At 42.1% G+C, this 27,384-nt stretch overlaps 1 protein-coding gene across 1 annotated transcript; it reads right to left on the reverse strand.

Moving 5' to 3' along the window:
• Positions 1–27,009, reverse strand: LOC115533143 (transportin-2). The gene is given in 33 exon segments (XM_030343458.1): positions 1–2,980; positions 3,131–3,281; positions 4,143–4,217; positions 4,401–4,500; positions 4,904–4,979; positions 7,419–7,514; positions 8,061–8,096; positions 8,495–8,593; positions 9,620–9,707; positions 10,965–11,123; positions 12,696–12,803; positions 12,880–12,926; positions 12,929–12,965; positions 13,173–13,344; positions 14,109–14,155; positions 14,157–14,219; positions 14,221–14,336; positions 15,711–15,859; positions 16,139–16,317; positions 16,929–16,989; positions 17,622–17,740; positions 20,723–20,845; positions 20,988–20,999; positions 21,001–21,070; positions 21,314–21,357; positions 21,359–21,448; positions 21,711–21,817; positions 24,347–24,421; positions 24,424–24,498; positions 25,085–25,150; positions 25,968–26,057; positions 26,060–26,079; positions 26,963–27,009. Coding segments are annotated over 32 exon segments (2,754 nt in total). The 3' UTR covers positions 1–2,980; positions 3,131–3,173.
• Between the last annotated feature and the right edge of the window lie 375 nt (positions 27,010–27,384).

Here is a 27,384-nt window from a genome sequence, read left to right on the forward strand (position 1 = left end):
CCAGCTTGATAGAAAAACTTTTATTTTCCCCAGTCACAAAAGAAATGTAGGAAGGGATACAGTTCACATCCCATCTGCACCAGTTTTTTTTTTTTTTCTTACTGCTACTACCAATTCATTCGCCGTTTCACATTCTTCTCTAAAGTATCAGGCTCCACCTTCCCAATGGGTGTAGCATCATTGAGACAAAATTAAATGGTCCGCTATAAAACAACGAAAACAAAAAAAATTCTTTACATAAAAAGAATATTGCAAAAAAACTTTTAAAGTCTAAAACATTTGTGCAAGTCGGCACAAAAAGAAATTACCCAAATGAAACAAATAAAAAGGTGGAAAAAAAAAAAGACTATCCATATAAAACTAAACGACTAAAACTCAAACTTGTGGAAATCCATTACACTTTAGTTTGCTTATGCATAAAGTTTAGCATATGGCTACAAATCGAGGGTTTGTACCTCGTTTTTAGCCTCTATATCTGGCACCAACATCACTGAGAATTTGTGCAATAAACTGTTATAGCTGGGTGAACATCTTTCAGTGCCAAGTCAGCGAGAACAGTCACTCCAAACCATCAACATTTGCCAAGATCCCAATAGAAACCCCCTTTCTTGATAGAAGAAAGGGGGTAACTAAGAAGAAAGGGGGCAGCCTATGGAAAGCTTTTTATCCATAATGCTGTTTCATTTACGTTACAGATGTACTAAAATATAACTTTAAAAATAATGCTTACACTGACCTGATGTGCAAGAACACAAAAGAAAACCTTAGAGTATCAAGTATTTACTGAAGTCCATATTAATTCAATGGCTAAGTTTTGCACCAGAAGTAACCTGACCCAGGGATCTGAGATGAGCAACTTGGTAGTGTAAACTAAGAGGTAAATGTTGATGGCTGGGGAGGCTGCATTAGACAGGCAGGGCTTATAACATATCAGCTAGGGGCTGGTGCAAGATAAGATTGAAGAAACCCTCCCTTGTCCACACAAGCGAAAGTCAAACGTTGAAAGGAACCCGATTAACTTGTCCAGAAGTGTCCTCTATTGCCATTCGACAAAACGTTTGGACTCCAATATAGAGCCCAACCCTTTCACCCACATACAAATGTTAGGGAGGATCATTAGGGTAGAGTCAACATTCCAGGCTTACCCTACACAGTATTACCGGAGTGTGTGTATGGCAACTGGCAAACCAGTCACGAGTTGTATCATATTTTCGAATCCAACACTCCAGCAGCGACTTTAATTGCAATAGGACAAAGCTCTTTAAAAAGGAAGGTCCCTCCCTGGAAGGGACTGTTATATGATGTCTGACATGACAAACTCAATTCCACAACACTGTCTGGCAGGAAAACTTTGAAATCATAATACTGCAATTAAGATGTCCCATCCCACTAAAACCTATTTAACTTATTTATATAAAAAAAATGTGCTACCTTAAAGCTTGCCCTATGCACCGATACCTCAAGTCTACCCAATACATATTCAGATTCCTTAAATGATGATACCAGCATAATTATATTCATTCAATGTCAAAATACCCCATGGAAACCAGAGGCGGTTATTTGTTTTTACCCTACTCACAAGTGTTGTCTAGGAAACCTTACATGAATCACTAATTTGAGTACTTTCCTCGAGGATAATGGGAATAACAAAATTACACAGGCCATTGTGCTTCACCATATATAATTTGCTTACCTAGGCAAAAATTACATATAAAAGAAAATGCATACCTTAAGACAGGTACATTAATACTCAGCATACCTATGAGATCCTTACTTCTTATCAAAAAAAAAGGAAAGTGCAAATACGTTCATGAGAAACAACTGATTTAACTTTTAAGCCCATGTTTCTTCACTGAAGTTCATTTAGTAAATACTCTAAAAAGAAAGGAGCAGTAGCAGCGAAAGTATTATCCTCTTGCCCAGTTTCTCTACCAGGGTTTACTTTTAAGCCAGTCTCCTGACTACCAGATCCAAGATAAACGCTTGCATAAGAGCGCAAAACCTCTAATAAAAAAGGCACTGCTAGGAACAGAACAGCCGTAAACCACCAGAGGCGATGGGAAAACTCCAGCTACCGCATTCCTCCTGGATCACCCTTAGAGAAACGACAACTGTTGATTGAGCAATGACATCCCAATTTCTTTTAAAGGAAAGGACTTGTGTATGGTGGCTCAACATGTCTGATGCAACAGACATGTGTCCTACTACAGGGGAGAATACAATGATCTTGAAAAGAAGAAAAGGGGGCAAAATAAAATGGTCTGAAGTATACACTAGACAAGGGAACTCACCCTGTGTACTTCTTGTTGTTTGCATAAAATGGTACAAATTATTGTTGTACATATTCCCCAATACATTACTGCAAAAGAAAAAAACGTAATAGAAGTTATGCTTTTTTTTATACCCCGGCTAGCCTAGTGGTAATAAGAATTAGTAACATAAGGGTCCGAACCCCACAGTCTGATTATGTCTAACTAACGTGGATAGGGGCAGATGGCATGGTCATTTGCATCACCTTCTGAAACCGGCGGAGCCCCTATGCTGATTACCGTAGAACCCGCTACCCCCCCACCCATTGTCTTATTAGAACTATCGACGCGATAAGGACCGGGAGGGCCAGCACTTGTGCTAGGTAACACCCCTAACCTCACCCTCCCTGGAACCCACCCACCCCGGCTCCCTGGAACCCTGGCGTGGTGTTTATGGATTGTGAGTGTGAAAGATTTAGCCAGGTTGTGTTTTATCCCCCAGAGGTATGCATGATTCCCCGCTTCTCCCCTCCCACCCACCCTCAGGACAGAGACACATGGCGCAGGGCTTGCGAGGAGGCCATCTGCAGAGTGGAGGATCGAGGACAGCTGCTGCAGCTCTCCTGGTCTGGCTCCATCTACCTCGCGCTCCAACCTCTCTCCCCCACCCTACCAGGGCAGTGCAATTACATAGATGGATGAGTTTCCCAGTAACCCTCCCCTAGATTAACCTGGGAAAAGACGAGGGGGAGAAAAAAAAACAACAACAATTAGTGAGGAGACGTTGATCCATCATTACATTGGACACTGGCATTTATTTTCGTAACAGTTTTGATTGCCAATTTGATTATTAACTAAATGTTGTGCAGGTTGGTCTCTACCTAACAGGTCAGTTTTCCCGCGTGGACCCCGGGGCTTCAGGTGCTAGACTCCATAGCAGGCCGAGAGGCGCTCCTTCAGCAGAGGGGGGAACTGCTCTGAGAACTGCTGCCAGTTCTCCTCCCCTACTTGCTCCTTGAAGCCATGCAGGATCTGGAGAAAATAAAAACAGTTGAAAGCTAACCACCAGGACCAGAGTTTGGTCTTGTCTTGAGACAGTGTTGCTAGTGGACACTATAGTGGATCGTCAACGACAGAAGACTTGGTAAGCGACCCATTTGTTAAAAAAAAAAAAAAAGGCATGTATTTCAAAGCTGTCATGTCCAAGGAGTACTTTCTGCTTAGGTCATCTATTTCAAAGCAGCTCTCAGCTCTAAAACTTTTACTACCAACAACAAAAAAGTTACTACCAATATTAAATTGAAGTTTGATAAAAAAAAAATAATAATAAAAAAAAAAATAGATGTCCATTGAACAAGCCAATCATCATGTACCTGGCAGTCATTTAAGTGTAAAACGGGCAAAAATATAACCCAGGATCATTTTCGGTATGAAGACCCATAAAATAAGCCCTCCAGACAGTTATTTTCGTTGGAATAGAGTATAGAGCTTTCCTGCGAATGCCGGGAGCAATGCTACAGCCCAAATGGCTTCCATGTTATTGGCTAGGGACAGTGAGAATTCTTTGGCGCCTCCATTATATAATTTAAGGTAGTCGGTAATCGACTTGTGTTGACTACCTGGAGACAAGGACCTACCGGTAAGGCACAGACTTGGAAAACAGTCTTTTTAATAAACTCCCGGTACGCCAACTAAGTTGTTGATGCTTCGTTTTATGTGTAGGAACCATAGTGATGCTACTGCAGAGGTTTGGTGCTATTTTGAGCAATATTAGTAGTTAAAAATAATTCGATTTGGAAGAGAAAAATACCCTATGTTAAATTTGACGGAATAACACTTTCAAAGCCACACCAAGGTCAACACATCTTCAGAACATTGGGAATAAACACTCACCTTATAAAACATTTCCCTCAGGTCATCTTTAGGACTGACCCAGGAAGCCACAGCATCACAGAAGAAAATAAAGTCCTGCACACAAAAAAACGTATTCATTACTTCACTCTACATGCCGTTGGACCCTTATATTCGGACACCATGTGGGGTGGTCTCAGAAAAACAATTTCCACACAAATATTCAGATTTCGAATGTCTGTTTTGAGGTTCCTCATAGACTACCCACAGATTCACAGCAGCTAGACTAAAACGACATACCTGCACTACGCCACCAGGGTTGACTCCGATCATGATGCAGATCCCCCGGAATGCAGAGTCTTTCTCCTCGTTGTCGCGGATGTTCCTCAGCGAGGTACACCTGGACGGATCAACCAGGCGCCAAGTCAAGTCAAGTGGATGAGGTTCACAACCAAATCTACAGACGCACACTGAGTATCTTAAATATCAATCTAGCCATCAAGTTTTTGCATATTGAATCTATCAAATTATTATTATTATTTCTTTTTTAAGCACCTACTTTGGAAAGGGTAACATTTGGTCTCTAAGCGTTTCTAGAGCTCACTTTGAAACACTAGCCAAGTCCTTCAAGCAAAGCAAGACCCCGGAAAAGCGCACTTATACAACGGCCACTGCTCAATCAACAAGTGGGACATCTGGATCAGAAGTATTAGGAACAAAAAAGACTTGTATCCAGATAGCTATACTGTTGGTAGTTTTATGTTTTTAATAAGATATTTTTATGGTCTATAGCAGTCCCTCACCATGGTCTGATGAACTGCTGCAACTGCGGCGCCACCTCCTGGGGACAGACGTAACCCAGCCTTCCGATGGTTATGGCTGAGGATTAGAGCCAACACAGGCAGACTTGTGTTAGATCAGACACATGCATTGACTTTACTGGGTTGTGGCTGCAAGCACACTCAGACGCTTTAACTCCACAAGTGTTGATTCAGATTTCGAATGTCTGAAAAAAAGGCATCATCACTGTTGTGCAGTGAAGGAGTTACAAGGCCAGAATAAAGAGGAACCATCACACTGATATTTCTGGAATAGTAAAAGGTGTACTGCTTCATCTGACTCATAAAATTAAAAAAGTCCACAACATAAACTCCTGACATCATTGGTCAAACCTTTCCTCATTTTGACAGTTGCAGGGCTCGACTTTTTGAAAAGACTTGTATGAAGCCAGTTTTTCCCCTAAGATGACGTTGCAGCAGCGGAGGTGAAATGTATTTTTTTCCGCTCCCAAATTTTGTGTGCTCGCAAAGCGCACCCTGCCGGGAGGTTTCTATGGGTCTGCCGGCACCAGAAGGGTGTACATACAGTACATTTGTGCACAGTAATGAGCAGGGGATATATGGAGAGATTGAACATAATACAAGTATAATCTTTAAAAAATATATTTAACAAAGAATTTATTATATCAACAACCACCCTATACAGTAAAATCATATGCTACACAAATACTACAACAATCGAAAAGGTCTGTGCCTCCAACCAATGTATCTTCCCACTCCCTCCCCTGTCCCCATCACAAAGGTTGTAGTAGGACCATAAAGAGGCCATGCCTCTATTGAACAAGTTTTGGGGCTCTAGAGTCAATAATGGTGATGCTATCGAAATTGTAACCATTGTGGTCGTTTTCAGTTTTGCACTTTGCAGACGGTCCCTAAGCTCGCGGCTGAAAGCCGACAGCTCATAATAGCCAATGCAATTCCCTCTTCGCTAGAGGCGGCTCGTTTGGATGAACACAATGTTGTAGCTGGTTCTCTAGGTTACATCATTTAGCTAGAGGTGTCAATTGTGTCACAACGATGTTTCACTGATTATCTATTGAACCGCAAACTAGGCAAATTTTTTTAGACCTTTACGGAAGTTCCTCACTGCTTATATGCTTTACTTACAGGTGTGTGAATTGACCTGGATATGAAGCGTCCGTAGCGCAAAATAATATTTGTTTCTAAAGAGAAGACGGCGCTCTCCTCTCGTTTATATGCTTTACTCAGGTGTGTGAATTGACCTTGATATGAAGCGTCCCTAGCGCAAAATAATATACCATTCGTTTTTTAAAGAGAGCTTATCTCTTTAAATGCTGTTTTTCTCTTCTCCGTTTATATGCTTTACTCACAACAGGGCTCCAGGGTGCGCCTAATTTGGGCGCACATGCGCCTAGAATTCGGGGTAGTGCGACCGAAAATATATCTGGTATAATTATCATTATTTTATTTTTTTTACAGAGCAGTCTATTCATAATATTGTAATAAACACGGAAGAGGCAGTGAATGAAGTATTGATTAGGCAGCGATTTATTAGATACCCAATAAACCGTTGGAACACGCAAGACCTGTAACAATAGCAACGCCGGTAAACAAACCCGCGAAGCCCAATCCAGGGGCCTGTACTACGAAGCTCGATTAGAGGGTTAGCGAGGTATGTTGAGCTGAAAGCCTGGGTTAGCTGTACCATGAAAGTCGATCTCTTTAAGCGTCGCTGTATCACCATTGGTGACTTACGCAACCAAACCTGGTCGGGAGCAGCTTTTCAGCGAGTCTACCCGGAGATCGGCTACTTATATCGGCGTGCGCAGCTTCCTAGCCCCTCCTCCGATAATGGCGTCACCATTTGTGGGTGTTCCCATGGACCAAGGCGCACTTATCGTACAGGCGTCTCTCCGGAGACAGAGGGTTTTTCGGGACAGAACCGATCCCTTGGCATTGTCTGACGATAATCTTTATGAGAGATACAGATTCTGCATTTATTTAATGGTCAAAATATTATTAATCAATGGCGTAAATATCGACGGTGCAACCGGTGCAGTTGCCCCCCCCCCGTCAACAACTCAGCGCAAGGCAGGCACGGTCCAACGCGCCCCCCCCACCCCCCCCCCCCCCCCCCCCCGTCAACAAATCAAAACTTGGTGCACCATAAATACGTGCTGGTGCACCCAAATTAAAACTTTAGGCGCACCAGTGCACCCAAGGAAAAAGTTAGTCTGTAGCCCTGCACAAGTGTGTGAATTGACCTGGATATGTAATGCATATCCAGCGTCGCTAGCGCACAGAATGTTATATTATTTTGCGTAGAGCAAAATAATATAACATTCGTATTTTAAAGAGATAAGCTGAAGTTGCTCTGTTGTTAAAAACATTTTTTTAGAAAGGTGCATATAGGGGAAACCCTGATGAAGCAGTACTTTTATCCGAAAATAGGATTGTGTGATGTTAAGTAATAGTTAGTTATTATACATAATAGTAGGCAATAGGCGAGTTTACATACCGGTATTTTCCAGAAGGGTTTTGGGAGTGTTGGGTCTGTTGATGATTTCCACCAGGTGTGGCAGTACCACACTGACGTAGGGCTGCATTTCAGCACCTACACACACACACACACACACTATTTTTAATGCCAGTAGGCCTGGAGTAAACATATGGGGAACGAAAAAAACTAAATCTCATTCGGATGCAGCCCAAATATGAAGATAAATAAGTAGTCATCACAATTTTCATTATCCACCAAGATTAGCTAAGAAATTGAATGAATCAGAGTAAAGCTTTAATGGTTAATATCAACTCCCATCTTCTATCCAAAGGCAGTAAAAACAAGTGACTGATTGAGCTAAATAAAAACAAAAAAATGTGAATAGCATTGATTAGAAATATTAAGATCGTCTCAGAATGTCTCATGTTTAATCAACAAGCTGGGAGAATCATCATCTCCAGACAGTGAACTTTGTGGCATAAATTTGTAACCAGATTAAATAAATAAAATGGTATACACAACTGAATAATGATTTGCTAGTTTTAAGGCACTTATCAGCTCAGTGGAAAAACCAGAAACCAGTAATCTTGCAGAAATGGTCTCTCGGCCTAAACATTGGTAAACCAACCAAACATTGTCCTAGTCACACCCTAAGCTCACCTGATGACTCCCCTGTCTGCTCCTTGACATCACTTCCTGCAGGAATACCATACACACCATCACTAATCTAACATAAATAATCCATCACTGCTTAAGCGCACACACACACACACCTCAAGTCAATTCTCAAATCCAGAATTCTTTAAAAATAAAGGGACCCATACTCCATTTACAAATTGAATGTGGACCCTAAAAGAGGGTTTGAGTCATACAAAGCTTGCATCCACAAGACACGGATGCACACAGCAATCCACACAAAACCCAATGCAGCTGAAAAAAGGGCACAACGTCATACATTAGGCGAGGAGACAGCTAGGGGGTGGCGGCACAATGACAGCAACAAGGCCACAGCGTAGTTTCTGACTCTAGCAAGCTGCTGCATCTCCATTCCCAGGTAGTGAAATATCAGGGCAAGATTAAGAGTGCTCTCCTACCCATCTGCATGGAGATCTCTCCAATGGCCCAGGTAGCGTTGTTACACACAGAGATGAACTCCGGGTTCAGGTTCAGGCCAAGGATGGGCATGAACTCCGCTGTGGAGAGGACACACAAACACACACATGCGTTCATTCCAACATTCCCGCTCAGGAAGGTGCACCTATCCAAGTGCAAGTTGTGCATACGCAACTACCTTATGAATCCAATTAAGAAGCTGTATCAGGGTTTCAACAGGTTAAATTTAAGAACTTCATGAATGCAATTTAAGACCCATTTATTTTAGTCTAAATAAAATGTCTACAGTTAGTGGTGAATCTAACTGATTACCACATACTCACATGTCGCACCTGCAAGAGCGCTAATGTATGTCTCAATTGTCAGAAAGTTGAAAACATTGTGAAAATGACAAAATATTCCAACAATAGTAATGTGGCTTATCATTACACAATCAGGTGTATTAATGAAGAATTCCGGTATTTTGCACTTCAAACTCCCTTTCTGGGTTGTCTAGGATGAAATAGAGCATTTGACACCGAAATTGACTGTATACTTTTGGTCGTAGTCTTTGCGCTCAGTTCTAGCCCTACTGTTGAGATGGAGAACCGAGCGAAAAGACTAAAACCAAAACGTAAACAGCCCCCCTTTCCATTTCTGGTGGCACAGTAATAACAACGAGCATTGACACTTCCAACAGAAATCATTGGGATTTACAAAATGCCAAGTAGGAAACTGTATTTCACTAATATACTTGATTTGGAACATCAAGTAACACCCCTAACCACTCGGTGAGTTGTACATTTCTGAAAACGAACATTAAGGGTGGTTTTAAGGACAGGTTTGTGAATGCCCGTAGCCAGCCATTCTGAAGCAGGCAGGGACGATTCTAAATGAGCCAAATACCAGAGACGGGACCAATCGTCAAAATGTCATTGTCAAACACTCCATTTCATCCTAGACAACCAAGAAAGGGGGCTTTACAGGCAAAATACCGGTATTCTCCTTTAAGGTTTTCTCGTGGTGTAGGACCTGCAGGAGCTCTAAACTCTGATGTTTGCATGGTTGGGGTTTAATTTACAGCGCTGTGCCATAGTATACAAACACTTCCAGAAGAATGGACTCACCGATGCAGGGCTTCACATGAGGGAAGCAGGCCTTGGTCAGATCACCCAGGAGGGCGAATGAACTCTGTCTCACCTCAGGCATGCTGTCCTGCAACACACACACACACACACACACACACACACACGTATATATAAACAATCCATAGCGACCACAGGGCTTCACAGAGCATATAACTCAATCATGATGTTCAGCATCCCGTATTATTAGGGCTGCAACGATACGCGTATCGAAACCGAAATCGCGACACTCAAAGCCACGAACCTGTCTCGCGGTGTGAGAAGGCAGAAGCGCGATATATGCCCTTTCTAACTCTCCGGTCAAATTGTCTGATTGAAATTTGCTAATAATTTGTCTAAATAATAGTCTGCTGACAGCGCCCCCTCTTATCGATGCCGTAAGTATGCGACGAGATGCCCCCTCTGTGATGACAGCTCTCCGTGGCTACGGAGGACTGAATTTCTCCACAGCTGTCGAAGTCCTCATGTGCGATATGAAGGACATTTATCCAGAGTGGGCCAAGCGCGAAAAAAATTGCCTGCGTGATCCCCGTCTCTATTGTTTTGTGTGATTTCACTGGCAGTTTGTCTGCTTATAGGTCGGAATGAAGCGGCCACCGATTATTAACCGGATGGGTACTTTATTCTACCGAACTCGTTCGCGTCTTCACTAGACACACACTACCGCTCGCTCTCCTCGCTCGTCCACTCAGTCGCTGACGTCACTCACACACATACGCACACTGCCATTCTCACGCAAACTGCCAGTCTCGCGCACACATACGCTACTCGTAACACCATGCCTCGTTATTGCGACGTTCATGTTAGACGTGCATGTTTTTTCCCCATCTATTGAAAGTTAGGCTATTAAACATGTTGCATTCTATACGGCCTGATTATGTCATTATTTAAGCTACATAGCCTAATAAGAAGCGCTAATAGGATATTTGACTAAACCAACCAAACTAGTTGAGGGTTTTTGCCTACCTGCAAGCATCCTCCAATCTTTGGTTATTAATTAATTAATTTAGCTATACTTTAATAGTGTTTTCTGTTCAAATCTGATCAGTGTTCCAAATTATTTGTTATTAAATGTTACATTAAGTTAATTGGTATACAAGTGTTGTTTAAATAAAATGCTTTTTAAATTTAAAAAAATCGTGGGATGTATCGAACCGTGGGTCAAAAATTGTGATACAAACCGAATCGTGAGTTGGTGCAATCGTTACAGCCCTAGTATTATTGAATATGGATTAATCGGATCTGAAGAAGAACACATAAGAGGGGCTTTCATTCCATCCAGCACGACTTAACAGCTTCTAAGCCCTCCGTAAAGGGCTCCTCCTACCTGCATGCACTGGAAGAGCAGGGTCATGATGTTGGAGCGGGACACCAGCTGGTCCACGTGGCCCCCCAGGCCCTCGGCCAGGCCGCTCAGCAGGTCCAGAGCCACGATCATGAAGTCCTTGTCTGGAGCCTCGTACTGGTCAGGGTGCTGGTTGTACATCTGGGACAAACAGCATTGTCATTTGGTGATAATGTGTGAAGTCTTCATAATATTAATTAGGCGAGTGCTGCAAGCAGCGCTCAAAAAATATTACGTTTTATTCTCTTTTCTTTGTTGTTCTCTACAAATTTTGGGACCATAAGATACTCTACTTTTAGAATATATTTTTTTCATAATTTAGATCAATTGGATGAAGGCAATCTAATCTGTCCAGCCGACACTTTAGACATTGCAACTTGGTCAATTTCGTACTGTAAATCTTCATTCAAACTTTTACCAAGTAAAAAAACGTGTTTTTCAAATATCTTTATTTTTTTAATTTAATTTATAACAAGGTCAATATTTAACCTAGAAACAGTGTTAGGGGGTGAATTATTTTTCAATAATGACAAGGAAAGTGGATTTTTTGCCGTCTTTCATAACACTCCGCAAGTAGTTCGATAACTTATCGACCACAGAGTACTCGGTTGCAATGTCAGCATTGTCTTTGGTTGACTATTTTTCTGCTGATTTCACTATGAATGCTGGTAACAAATAAATTGTAAAAAGACAGTTTAAAGTTATTTTTTCATTTTGTCAAGTAGCCGTGTAATAAGCCGGATAATACATAGAACGTTGCCGGCCATTATTGAAAATAAGCCCCTTCATGGCTTCGCATTGGTGTCGGTTCGCCCGGTCGGGGCTTATTTCTTTTACATTATCCCTTACAGTTACTTAAACAGTTACAGCATTTCCTGTTTCAATTCGCTAAAATAATTAATTGTTTGGAAATATGATTGTTATACATCAGGCTTGTGTATGTGGGAACCCTCGTTTATATGGCTGGAGACTAGGTGCTTCCTGCATATCTGGTGTACTTCCAGTAGAAGCTAAATGCTAACATGCTTAAAAACAATATTTTTCATGTCATTCCATCTATGCAAACGATGTCATGAAAGCTGAGACTCCAAGGAGACCAACTTGTTAACTTCTCTCGATTAACTAGATGTAATGAATAATAATATATATTGATCTGGACATTTTTGAAGTACAAATTTAAATACTTTGAAGACCTTTTCAAGACATCTGAATGGAAAAAAAAAAAAGTTTCATGTAATAGGTTCATATATTGAGGTTCCAACACCGCCGGAGCACCGCTACCCACTGCCGAGGCACAGGGGAAAAGATTGTTTTCGCCTGTGTGGACAGAGGTGTTGCAGCCTTGCATACATGTCCACTTACCCAATAGGGTTTTGCAGTTTTACTTGGCCTCTCCCGCCAATCCCAAACTTTGCATGATGGTCACTCTCTCTCACCTTTGTTACCTTCACTACCCACATTGAAAAAGGCTTCCCTATAACAATCTTTATCACCCATGTCTCTAAATGTATTCCTGTAACTTTGCTGCCTGTACTTCCATGATCATGATCTAATATTAAAATCAAATAGTTCGCTGGCTGACAAGTCCTAGTACTTGGGGAGATAAATATGTTCAGAGGTGCTACACAGGATAAAAAGTTTGAGAACAACTGCTCTAATAGTGTACACTATAGTGATGTGATTCAGCAATTGTGTGCAAGTGCGTATTCTCACCATGGCCTGGGCTAGCGTCTTCTGGACTAGTGTGACACAGCGCTGGTAGACCGGCTCACAGTAAGGCAGGAAACCACTCTGCAGTGCGGTGGCCACCGAGGACAGACACTAATACAAAACAGGGTTAGTTTCAAGACACAATCAAACCCAGGTGTGACACATATTTGTGGACATTTTTTTTTACCTCCAGCAATGGGAAGAGATCCTTATCTTCATCCTTCAGTTCATTCACTTGCTGATGAGCGGAGGCATCAACTTCTGGATGTACTCCTGTGCAGAGGAACAAAAGGACTGACTTTAAATGTGATCCCATTGTTCATAAACAATCAACGGCTATGCAGCACTGATTTTACCCCTAAAATCTTTAATTTAATGAATTAAATTAAAACTGCCAACAAGGCAAAAAAATGTCCTTTTGTCAATGGTCAATTTGTTCAGGTGTGTTAAAATGGATTTGAAAAGGAGGGGGACACTCACTGGCTGGTTGAGGTGGTGTCCCACGGAGTCAGCCAGGGTTCCTATGGCATCGTACAGGATGAGCAGATTCTTGTGTTGGTACTTTCCGAATGCAAAGACCAACGTGTCCAGGATGAAGCTGAGGTAGGGCACCAGCTCTGTGCACGCTTCTTCCTCCAGCGTGGCAAAAGCACTAATAATAAAAAAAGAAAGGGGTTGGAAGAGTGATTCCATTTTGTCATCATGGGACCGAACGTCACACAAGCGTCTGAATGGGTTTCTTAATCAGCCAATTCATATGGGAACAAAATCTATCATTGGCTAAATAGGGATGTCCCGATCCAATCCACGGCTTCGGTATCAGGCCGATAATGTCTCAGTACGCTTGGTTGGATATCGGAGGGGAGAAAATAATCTGAACATAAGTAGCCATTTAGTCTTATGGCGCGTTTTCCACCGAGCAGTACAGTGCGGTTAGGTGATACCCATTATTCGGTACTACTCCGTTGGGGTACCATGCGGTCAGAAAGGGCACCGAAAAGTTGTAGGTACACACGCCGTTGGTTGATTGGTCGACAGAACAGTCACTTCCGTGCGACAGGCGGATAAAAACAAACAGTACCCGCAAGGTATTTCTAGACACGGCGAAAGCTTTGTTTATTAAAGAAAAAGTTGCCTCCTTCTTGGACGTTCTCCAAAAGTGGACGCAACACATTGATTATGAGTTACGTCCGTTTTCATTGAATTTATTAGCAGGCAACACTTTGTCGGGCTGCTATGATGTCACGTAGCTGCCGCATCCATCGCCATCACGGCTTAAACCCTGCCCCATCATAAGGGTAATGTCGGCGGTATTGCGAGCCGTAACCGAGCAGCATCCAAATGTACTACACCTAATCGTACCGGACCTAACTGCGTAGTCAAACCATGCCCCCCCCCCCCCCCCCCTCCTCTCACCTGCAGGCAGCCTCCTGGACCCTCTTGTTCCCGTCCAGGATTCGCTTTCAGCAGCTCCGTCATCAGGGGCTTCAGGTGGGAGTCCGGTGGCTGGGAGACCACCCAGTGAGCAATAGCGGCTGAGTGTCCAGCAGGCAATGGAGCGCACCAGGGCCTTCTTGTCACACAGACACGCGATGAGGTGAGGGAGGAGCTCTGGCAGGTAGGGCACCATGCCTTGCATGCAGCCTAGAGACAGAGGCGTTAGAGTAACCGGGGTCATGATACTTTTAATCTACACAGAACTCTTCGACATTCTACTTTGAATTAGGTTTGGAGATTTGGCCTTAAAAAATTAAATCTTTTTCTTTCTTTTTTTTAAGAAAGATGTCTTTTACTAAACAAAAAATACCCCAAAATATTGTCCATCGTTCGCGGTATCTTAAAATAACCTTTTTTTTACTGTATGAATGGGGACCTGACTTTTCAATGTAAAACATCACCTCTTCTTGCCTGCGGGGCAAGCGATCTATCCATCACACATCTAAGTGGACACACCCACTTGTGATGTCAGAAAGAGGCTGATTTTCAAATTGGCTTATCACACTCACACCTGGTGGTATAATATGTCACCTTTAAGCTTGCATCTGCTTGGTTGCTACACACAACTGTGGAATAGAAGAATCCCAAACATGGGATTGACATGGGTCGCCAGACACCCTCTCCTTCCATAACTCACAAAAGGCTAATGTCAACTCTTTATCTAAAAAAGCAGCAGGTTCCATTGCTCTTCAGTCCGTTGACTTTCACGCAAAGGGAATCTGCGGAGTCCTAGCCGCAAAATAATTTAGAAAAGTTCTAAACATGTAATGCTCCGTAAGAAAGTAAAAGGCAAATTAATCATTCAACCCAGGAAAAAGATTTGAAAATAAAAATAAATAATAATAATCACCCAGCCCTACTATTGGCCAGCTGTGTGACTGTTCCAAACGACTCCCAGGTACACAGGATAAAAGTACAAGGGCCAAATAAAACGGGAAAAAAAAGCTTACGTTTTTGGCCAGCGATCATATTGAGATGAGGTTTAAAAAAATCCACACCAGTTTAGCAGATGTTGCGGGTGAGCATTTAGCTGTACTGCCATGTTTGACGGCATTCAAGAGAACAAAGACAAGAAATATATTTGAAGAAAAACACTACCAGAAAAGCTGAAGTTGATAAAAAATAAAAAAAAAATAAAAAGGGGCAACATAAATTAATATGGTTTTAGGGTGCACCCTGGATCAGAATATAAGGAACATGAATTTTCATTATATTTCAATGAGCTGGGTTTTTCATCATTTCCAGGGTAATTGAAAAAGGGTTATGGTTGCATGTTTAGGTCAACATTTACTATTAATAGCAACACTGGGAACCTGTCCCATAAGCAGAACCTCATAAATACATTTACATACAGCAGCCATTCCACATGACTCAGTCAGCAGACCCCTTGTTACCACCAGGGTTCCCAAAGGGTCACCATTAGGCCCTCAATTCATTCGCTCTTAATGTGTGTCGACCCTTCAATGGAGGGAGACAAATCTGGGGGTAGAAGGTGGTGGCCCAGGGCAAGGCTGGACTCACCCTCAGCGATGGCTCCGAGCACCAGGATGCCCGACTCCTTGATGACCCAGTCAGGGTGAAAAAGCAAGCCCTTGAGCAGGGGCAGCAGGTGCGGCAGCAGCTCGTCGCGAAACACGTTGGCCAACACGTCCAACGCCGCCGCAAGAACACTTTCCTGCACGGACGGAAGACATTAACAAATGGAGACATTGACAAAGAGAAGGGCTATATAGGTGGTTGTGGTGTACCCTGGATCAGAAAATAAGGAACATGAATTTTCATTGTATTTCAATGAGCTGGGGTTTATCATCATTTCCAGGATCCTTAAATAAAACCACCAACAGCAATAGTGAAACTTCTGAGCAGGACCCATGAGCAGAACATCGTCCACCTCATGAATACATTAAAAGTAACAAACAATCACCACCACCCCAAACAGATGTCCAGACTTACGCAGGTTCCAGTCGGACAGCGTGTCGTCATCATCGTCGTCGTCGTCGTCGTCTATGTCCTCTTGCTCCTCGCCGCCGCCCCCTTCGTGTTGGAGGGTGACAGTGCGAGACTTGTGGAAGCGCGGCTTGATGTCCTGCTCGCTGTCGGGCACAGCCTCGTCTTCCTCCACATCACCCTGCATAGAGCAGCAAAGAACCCTGCCATCAACCCACGGTGCCCTTCCAACAGCCACCCCCGTTGCTGGCCCTAGGGACTCTCCAATGGATTAAGGAGAGGAATTTACACTAAGATGCAAATATTTTGATTCGATGCATGTCCAAAAATAAACAGACATTCTGATACGCAATGTAGGTAATGTCCGTTAACCACACTTCAGCAAAACACATTTCGATTTTAGATCAGAATGTAGCGTATTATTTATCGAAGTATAAAATATTATATTTGACAGGGCAAGCAAAGCAACACTTTTTGCCAGATACGATAGAAAACATCCGGCAAAAAAACATCTGGCTCATCGAAATTTACATTTCCATGAGCTTTTAAAAAAAAAAAAAAAAAAAAAAAAAAAAAAAAAAAAACTTGTTTCAAAGGTGGCGAGAGTTGTCACCAGTTATTTACACTGAAAACACGTCGGGTGTCAGGAAAAGGGTGCAGACTTAAACAAGAAAGTATAAGGCAGACAGACATAAGTCTCATGGTGAATAAGCTGTCATCACAGGCATGTGTGAAGGAGGGGGAACAGCACATGATCAATTTTCTATTAAAAGAGAGACTACACAAGCCCACCTTGAGGAGAATGATGTCTATCTCAGAGTACTTCATCCCATTCACCAGGATGGGAATCAGTCTGTAAGAGCGAGAAAAAAAAAAAAAAATACACAAAAAACACCGACAAACTCATAAACAAAGTAGCCCACTGTGTTAAGATGAACACGCTGATTTGATCCATCCAGATAGATAAAAGAGTAAATGGACATGGAGTGTATTTACGTGACAAACATTGTTCATGCCCAACAAGGATGTTTCTGAAAACACGGATAACACAAAAGGGCTTTGGAAAAACGTTGAACAAAAATGACAGCACAACAAGGTTGAGAACACATCCAGTGGTACGAGACATCCAGTGGACCATAAGATGTCGCAGTTTTTTCAGCTTAATGGATAAGAGGGTCGCCATACAGTGAGAGGTTTATGTTGGGCTGCTAATGACCGTTGTTTAATTGTCCATTAAACTATGGATTTTTTATTGATTGCTTCTCTTATAAAACGCAATCAAAAACTTCCATTGTATTTCAATGAGCTTGTCATCCCTCCAGGGTATCTAACTTTATAATAAAATACTGATCAAAATATGACCCACCTAGGGAACCATTTGATCAACTGATTATTGTGGAAATACGTTAGACTAACACAACATATTTGTTCCTCTAGTGTGAGCGACCACTGCAGCCGGCAGGGGGTATGTCCAAGGGGACTTACTGCACCAAGTGTCCAGAGAGCACGTCCTTACAGATGGGCTGCTCCGCCAGGGTCAGCCAGAATTCACAGGCCTCAAGAGCCACATTCTCATCGGGGTCCTGGGTCCGTTGAAGCATGTACTATAGAGGAATGGTAGGAAACACCACGTTTGCGTTAGATCAACAGCCTTCAAACCGCATGTTCTGGTCTGGTTTTGTCATTCGACAATAGGGCTACAGACTAGGGGTGTGAACGGTTGCAAAAATGTTTTAACAGTTACACAACCCCTTTTTTTTTTTCATGTACACGGTAAACCGTTTTTTTTTTATTGATTGTTTTTTTTTTTTTTTTAAGTGGACCGCAGTCGCGCTATAGGGGGGTTATTTACCAACACGGCGATGCGCGAGCAGAATGATCGCAAAAAAGAAAATTTGATTGACCGGGTTCCATGGTTATCTCCGCGTGGTTCATTTGCAGTTGCGGTGTTAATTAGGATGCTGGGACGGATTTCAAATTATAAATATGCACACTTTATGTTGAAAGTATGGACCGTCACGATTCCCATTGAAACAATGGCATGGTGATTTTTTTTTTTGTACGGTTTTCGCTTACTGATTTTTCTGAAACGGCTACAAGTGTACACGTGTACCCGTGCACACCCCTACTCCAGACTGTGACCAAATGGTAACATTTGCCGCGCACTAATAGCAGGTGTACTTGGCTGAGCACTGGGTGATGGTGTTGTAAACATTTGAATAGGATAACTACCCGACTGATCCGCAATGATCAGCTCTACATATCCACCAAGCTCACTTCTACCCTTCCTCCCACCTCCCTCTCCGATTGCCTACAAGAAATAAAATCCTGGTTCACCTGCAACTTTCTCAAACTCAACAGCAATAAAACAGAAGTCCTCCTCATCGGCACCAAATCAACCCTCACAAAACCTGACAGCTTTTCCATCACTATCGACAACACCTCAGTCTTCCCCTCCCCTCAGGTTAAGAGTCTGGGTGTCATCCTCGACAGCACACCATCATTCCAAGCACACATCAATAACATCACCAGGTCTGCCTACTACCATCTACGCAATATCAACCGCCTCCGCCCATCCCTCACACCCCATAGCACAGCCATCCTTGTTCACACCCTGGTCACTTCCCTTATCGATTACTGTAACTCCCTCCTCTTCGGTCTCCCCCTCAAGTCCATCCGCAAACTCCAACTGGTCCAGAAATCTGACGCCCGCATCATCACCAGAACCCCCTCCATTAATCACATCACCCCTGTCCTTCAGCAGCTTCACTGGCTCCCTGTCAAACCCGCATCCACTTCAAGATCTGCTCCTCACCTTCAAGGCCCTCCACAACCTCGCCCCTCCATACATCTGTGAACTCCTACACACCAACACACCCCACCCGCCCTCTCCGGTCCTCCTCTTCCATTCAATTCAATGTGCCTCCCGCCCGCCTGGTTACCATGGGGTCCAGAGCCTTCAGCTGATCTGCCCCCCACCTCTGGAACACCCTCCCACCTGACATGCGTAATTCTGACACTTTCCACTTTTAAGTCCCGTCTCAAAACATCTTTTTAAACTGAAATATTCCATCTAACCCATTTCACCCCACTTATGTAAAGTGTCCAATGTATCTTGTTCTTGTGTTTTTTATGATTGTTGATTTTGTTTTTAAACTGCCCTGTAAGGTGACCTTGGGTGCTTTGAAAGGCGCCCTCAAATAAAATGAATTATTATTATTATTAATAATGAAGTGCTTACGTTTCTCGCTTTTTGTGTGGGAATCTAGTGCGGTTTGACCCATTGTCCCCAACTGTATAATTGTATACAGTTGGCCTCCTTAATGCTGCCAGTTTTCTTCAACCACCCCTTATATATACACACCATCCTCCAATCACTTGTCGTCAAACAGTCATTTGCCCATAATGCAGGGCTCCAGACTAACTTTTGTATTGGTTGCACTGGTGCCCCACAATTTTTAATTGTGTCGCCTTTAATGCCACAAGTTCATGTTTTTATCGCTTCTAATATGCATTAATATATTGGGTAAATATTTTAAAACAAGAATAAGGTGTAGGTAAATGCCAGTCTTTATTTGAAGCCTATTACATATGTAAAAAAATAAAGTGTTTAAAGTGCTACACTAAGCTGTAATTTAACAAACAAACATTTGAATCTAAATACATTTACATTACCAAATAGAAAGTGCGACTGTTTAAAGTGCTTCACTGAACTGAGACCTTAAACGTCATATCTCAAAGCCTTTTCTTCACAACTCTTTTGAAAGTTTCAGGGCAAATATAATTGAATAACACCAAGAAAAAAACAATTGCATAACACCATATGGCCACAGCTAGCGCTGAAAAAACACGTGTTCTGATTGAAGGCAATTTAACTATTTCCTCAGAACCCTTCTTAGTCATAGATTGTAAACACTATGTTTAGTGGCAAAATTGGGCCCAGACACTGGATAATGGTGGATTGATGTGATGACTCTACTTTTTCAGACCATAACAAAAAGGTAGAACATACATAATTTGTGTAAAAAGAAAAGGGGAAGTTTGTTCTCAAGTTTTAGTCACAAGGTGATATGGTTTGGACTGTTGGGATCGGTGGAGGCTCAGCTTTCATGTAATGTATAGTTTGTGCAGATGAAAATGTCGTGAAAAAGATCGCTATTGCTGTGCAAAATTATGAAACAAAAATCTTGTTCTTGCATATGGGTATACATGCCTAATTTGCCTCAAAGCATAAGTAGGCTACTTCTGAACAGCACTCCTACCATTTCTTTCTCTACCTAAACCGTTAGCGGAGGCACTGCACTTGAAATGCTAGCTGTGTTGCCTAACTTTTAGCCAATACCGTGCAAACAGAGCATTGAGACTAGTGCCAAATTACTGAGAGACTCTGTATGGCGCTGTATGCATGCCTAATAACTCGCCTTCCGAGAGAAGAGAGCGAGAAAGCACAGCTGGTATTTGAGCATAAGTACTGCAGAGAATGATTAAAAAAAAATTAACACTATATAGGATTATGTAAAAAGCAGTCATGATTCGGTATTTGTATTCATTAAACAAGGCAGTACCATATTAAGAGTGTGTTTTACCTGGATGATGCTGAACATGTGGGGGATGAGGCGGTCGACACGGACCTCCAGCAGCATCACCAGTGCCCTGCAGACATTCTTCCTCACTTCAGAGTCTTCATCTGCTGCCAAGGCAAAGAGACTCTGAACGGACAGGCACAAACAAGAAAAAGGACAAATTGAGAACGGGATTTGTTGATTAGGAAAATGGGATATGAATGTTTTTAGGTTCACTCCCATAATAGAGGTGGATACTTGAAGGAGCTTACCGGCCAGGTAAACTCACCTCTATGAAGGGTGTCAATGTTATCCATCAAGGCCTGGGCTCGGCCAATGATGAACTGGTTTACACAGGCTATGGCATGGGACCTGCGATCGGAGAGAGAGAAGCATGCATTGAAGCATCACTACCATCTTCCTCCGCAGAGGAGATGGACAAGAGGAAACCTAACACGAGATCAGGAGATGAAAGCGCCATAACAATGCCTTCGGATCAGAACAGTACAAGAAAAAACCTTTATTTCGAATCAGGATGCGTTATATTTATGCATCTCATTCAGCACAACAGAGAATAGGAGTATTATATGAATGCCTGAAGAAAAACCACTGGACCTGATCTTTGGACTGCAATGCTTGAAAAACTGAAGGAACTTTGGGGATCATGATGTTCAGTGGTCTATTCAGGGCATCGCTGTCCAGCAACTCAGACGAGTCCTCGCAGATCTTCTGCAGTGCTCCAAAAGAGCCCTGTGAATGCACAAAAACATGTCAGATAAAATACAGTACCAAACCTAAAAATTGCTTGTGGATGGGCCCTGGATCAGAATATAAGGAAGCATGAATTTTCATTGTATTTCAATGAGCTGGGTTTGTCATCATTTCCAGGGATTAAAGTACCAGTCTTTGGTGAATACCGTCCATCACCTAAATGTTAAGACTTTATCTAGTTCGTACTGCAACTGGCATTAAAAGTGTCAACTGGCATATCAAGAAAAGCAAGCGTTCAGACCTCGCATGTGTTATAGTCCTCAGAGTTCAACAGGTTGCAGAGCTGTGGCAGCAGTTCAGGCCATGTCTGCAGGTCACCCTTGGAGGCAATGGTGGTGATAAGGATGCCTGGTAGGAGGGAGACAGGGCAACAATGAGAAAGACTGAGATTACAGCACCTGAGATTCAGTCTTCAGTAGAACCAAGGTCAGGTTAATAGAACACAAGAGTTCCAGAATAGTCTAAAATAAATAAGTTGACCCACAGCTAGGGTCAGATTAATAAAAGCAAATACGATTTTAATTTTATGCTGAATATTTATTCAAGTCTGTAAGCCCATTACTACGATTTAATACGGAAAAGTTACTCAGTTCTGTGTGTGTACCGTCTGTAGTGAGAAGGCCTGTATGAGTAAAAACTTCAGCGTGGGGGGTTTATACATTCCCTACAGCCATAATAGAGAAAGGTTCAGGAGGAGTACATTACTCAGAATGGACGATAAGTCTTAACTGCAGGGATGCAAACAAAAAAAAAAGAGCTACCCAAGGTAGGAAAAATTATGATGGAGTAATATCCTATTAACATGAGAAGGCCTGTGCTATATGCTTCAATAAATAGGAAATTATATTTAGTAGAAGAAATGACTGCGTATAGCAGGTGATAGGCTGTGATGGAAAGGTCCTCGCGAAGAATAGCATTTTAAGACCACTCATGATCTCATATTAATTGGTCAGCCTGAAGGCTGATTTTTACTACGCCATTTAGTGCTGTATGTAGACACGGAGATAACCGCTCTACGTCCGCGTCCAATATCTTTCAACCATCTGTCGACACGTCCATCTCGGACAACGGAGATTGACGGAGATAAGATTTGAAAGTACATTTACAACACTATTTACATGGTTACTAGCAGTGTTCGGCAAGTTACTTTAAAAAGGCTAATTAGTTAGTTACTAACATCTCCCGAAAATAGTAGTAGTAGTAGTAGTTAATGAGTTACAAATTTAAAAGTAGATGCTAATTATTTCTCCCAAAAAGTAAATAAAATAGTTACTCGAATTACAAGTTATAAAAGTAGGCCAAAGTATACTACTCAGACTCCGTAACTACGGAGGACTCCTCGAGCCATCGAAGTTCTCCATCGGGATGTTGGATAACCCATGCAATTTGCCGCCCGATCGATCTTATATGATGACTACTAACCATGTAAATAGTGTTGTAAATAAAACTTCCAAAGCTTTTTAAATCTTATTTGGTGCTTTATTGTTCCTTAATGTGCAAAGTAAAAAAAGGTATTAAGTAAATAAGTTGCAAAAGCGAATTACGAATCCTAGTATGGCCACACCAATATCCTGAAAAGACACACCCGCCTCTATTTCTGATTGGTCCGTCACACACGCCACCCCTGTCTTGATTCTACTGTCAATGGATGATCTAAAGTGTCCAGTTGAGTTGCATGAAACCCAGTCAATCACAGACAGAGTAGGGCGTGACTTGACGTGACCATAGTATGATTCGTTAATATGCAACCGGGAAAAGTGATTCCGGGGGAAAAATTGTTAGAGGACCAATTTCCGTCTCTGCAGTCTCCGTTGCGACGACGGATAAAAATATGGATCTACGGAGAGGGTCTGCGACGACGTAGAGGGCTCTCCGGGTCATAATGTGCATTTCACGATTCCCTTGTTCCTTCGATTTCTTAGAGGGAAAAGTAATCAAATCCACTTCCATTTAAAGAAGGCCGTTTTTGGATTATTTGGACTTGCCATTCCGGTTTCTTGTTGACTCACTTGGGTCGTTGTGGGTCTGTGCTTCTACGTTGTGTAAATAATAACCACCGAACTCTACCTCTGATTGGCTTACTGTGACATGTTACTCTACCTCAGCCAATCATTATCATTAATACAATTGTCTCGTTCCGACTAACAGTACAGACATAGCCAGTTGGTCTGATGAAAAAACTGCTTCAATTATAGTAACGCAGCGACTTTTTTGTAAGCGACGGTAACGGCGTTATAATGATTGGTAGAGTAATCAATTAGATTATTCGCGCACCGATCGACACCCCCCAAAGAAAAAAATCTTCGGATCTGCACTAACCACACAGGTCCTCCAAATTGATGATAAAAAAGCGATTCCACACCAAAAAGCGTGCCGTTTGCATGTCTGACTTAAAATATCTAAAACGCCCTTTTGTATATATTTTCATCAGAAACAATTCGTACGCAGACCCAAGTCATCAGAAGGTAAAACATACAAAATGTGCTTGTGGATTTATGTGGCCCTGGATCAGAATAATATAGAACAAGATTTTTCATTGTTTTTCAATGAGCTGGGTATGTCATAATTTCCAGGGTACAAGGGTCTATTTTTCTTTGTGCCAAAATCGAATGCTTAAAAGGTTACGATAAATGAGAAAAGTCTCAGCTATTCCAATGATTATGAAAGTGTTGAGTATTTAACAGGTTTTGTTTGAGTTTCCTTCTCAATGGCATTACTTGTAAATGCTTAGTGTATGAAAGTGCCAACAAGAAACAAAGGGGTGAGGTTCTACTCAACAAGTGATATATAGAACATAGTGTTTTGTAAGACTACGATACAATCCATCATCATTTTCAGTCAGTAACATGATTCTCGAGGTTAGAAATAAAAAAAAACCCACCAATGTAGCACGGATGAGAGGTGATGGGTCCCCAATGTTGGAGAGACATTCCTGCTTGATGAACTCTGCACAGTGGGCGGAAAGTTCTGGTAGTGGGCCCTTCCATTGTTCTTGAGTATCAGGCCGCTGAGCGACCGAGTGGGCTCATCTGAACATACAGAATGTTATGAACATTAGGGACTGGTCAAAGTCACAAGAGGTGCGAGTTAAAAAAAGGTACTTCAACACTAACTATTAATGTAGCACTGAATGTTTGAGTAACAGTGTCACCAGCTATTTTTGGAAATGCTAATACAAGTATACACATTACCTGGATCAGAATATAAGGAACAATATTTTTTTGCATTTCAATGAGCTGGGTTTATCTTCAAGATTGCACTTATTTATTTTAAAAATAAGTAGAGCCAACTATGTTGTGTTGCAATTACAGTTTCTATTCTATTTCCAGGAAATATTTAGTACAACACAATTACATTTGGACTGCATTAATTAAGTTGTGAAGTTTTTTGTAAGAAAGTCCTAGAACCGCTGTTCAAACCTGGCAGCTGCATAAAGCCTCTTCTGACATTACTAGTACACACTATTCAGATGTAGCATTGTGATATAACAAATGTGCTACATTCTCAACATCCTACAACCTGGGCACACACAGTGGGCCTATAGTTAAACACGTTGCCCAACCAAAATAACAGCATGCATGACATTTTGTGTATGCTGTTATATCAGACACTGACTTACCTTCAGTTTAAGTCGTGTAAGGACAAAAATAAGATAGTTGTTGAAGTCTGGAAATTGGTTAGCTGTTCAAGTTTCGGTTTGGCGGTTAAGGACCAACGTTGAACAGAAATATTCAATATACATTTATCTATTTAGCAGAGGCTTTATCCAACGAAAATGCTGATTTTTTTTTTGCCAGGAAGGAAGAAAATGGGCAATGCACGTCGGCCTAACAACTAGCAGTGCTAAAAATGTGACGCATCAGCAAGATGTGTCGCATCAATTAAAGAAAACATAAAATGTATAATTTTTTACAAAAAATCTAATATATTAATAGTGATTTACAATTATCGTATCCGAGTCAGGGTTTGGCTCCCCGGACAACTACACACCGCTACAGGGTGTTGGCGCATTTCACATGCAACTTCACTCATTATAATGCTCATACAAACGTTTTCGTAGTCGTAACCATGGGGATTACGACCCCCCCTACCCCCTTTCCTTAAACACATTTTTTTATTTGTTCGAATTACAGCTAAAACAGTAGATTCCATGGTTCTTTAATTGACCAACTAACCTTATCCCCGCATAATTACTAAATAACAAGTTGCTTACAATAATTTTGTTCTCCACGCAAGCCGGAGGAGATGCTAGTAGTTTTGTGATCAAATGAGCGGCACGAGACGTCCTTCAGCATCTACCGAGGTTAGCAGACAGAAGGCGAAGTCATGACCCGCTCTACTCTGCCTCTCATTGGCAAATACTTGTTGATAAATTAGATGAGACGAGAAAATTTCAGCCAGTATATGTTTTGCAGGTAGGTAATTTTGTCCACGGCCGTTTTCAGTCATTGTATAAAGCCCTTTGATCAGAGAGCCTGTGGTAGGAATTAAAGGCCACTGAGGAAGGATACTTGTTGGACAGCTCTCTGTGTGGCTGTGTTTGGCGACTGGGAGTCCTTAAGAAGCTGTAGGACCTGCTGCAGTCCCGCTCATCTGGCTGCCACTCAATCCTAGAACCCAAACACGCATTACTCAACTTTTAAATTCCTCCCTTGAAAATAATGAGTAATAAGCAGAATTCAGCATACATCTTCAATTGCTGGATCAGGCCGTACGAATGCAAACACCATCACTGGTTCGTGAGATGCAATTGTATACACCATCCCCAGATTGAGAATCAAACATCAATATACTCAAGACCTTAGAAAGACTATTGTTTCTCACAGGGCATATGTGGAAATACTCAAAGATTTGCCTGTATACATGACAATAATAGCATGCCAGTAGGGTTTGGGTTAGTAGGGTATGTATTCTGCAGAAGGTATTAATCAATCACCGAACAACCGGCTTGAAGAAGAAGTTGAGCAACTCTGCAATCAGGTACTAGATAACGACGTGTGTCGTGCACATGGTGCTGGGGTCGTGGTTGAGTAGGAGACAGGCCTTCACTCAACCTACGCCGGCTGAATCCTTTTGAGATAGATTAACAGGAAAAACAGCCCGTCTCAAAATAGAAACGCCTGCCAATTTAGGTTTAGTTTCTATATGTGGTGGCGCACGGAAAAAACCCTATGACATTTTGGACCGCAAGACCAACACAATCGGTGACTAGACATAATCGTTTAATACTCCCCAGCCAATTCGAAAAAAAAAGTCAAAGTCATAAAAACTAGGTTATTTTGGAATAGGCAGGAATTAAATCGAACCAGTGACTCGAATAGACCACTGAAAACGTGCAGCGAGGCTGGGTCTTCAATGGATCACGTTTGGTCCAAAGGGTTTAAGAGTTGGAGGGAACGGGAAAGTATTGTGCGTTTCCCTGTATTGCCGCCCATGCCGGGGAACAACTGGCCATGTGCCGATTACACGTTTACAGACTAGACAAATGCTTACTGATTGATATAGGATATATTAATTGGACCCTTTCGAATCACAACCATCCTTGCAACGAGGACGAATAATTGAATGTGGAATCAAACACAACGTGTCCTTGCCGGGCCTGTTGGGCAGGCTGGTCACGAGCTCAGGTGCTAGAACGTGTTCTCTATACAGTTGCATACAAAAAAAAGAAGCGACAAAATACTTTAATAACGAACTATCATCGACGAATGTGTAATAATACAACGGTTAACAATACAAATATTACCGCTGGCGCTAAAGAGAAACGAACTTGCAACAACACGTTTTCATAGCAGCTAAGCTAGCAAGCTAACAGCGGCTTAAAACTATGCTAGGGCTAGGTAGCAACTATAGGCTAATTTAGTCAAGAAAAACTCCCATCAAACCCTCCAGTTAGGCATTCTCAAATAGACATC

This window comes from Gadus morhua, chromosome 2 (assembly GCF_902167405.1).
Source record: "Gadus morhua chromosome 2, gadMor3.0, whole genome shotgun sequence".
In the NCBI taxonomy this organism is placed as follows: Eukaryota; Metazoa; Chordata; class Actinopteri; order Gadiformes; family Gadidae; genus Gadus; species Gadus morhua.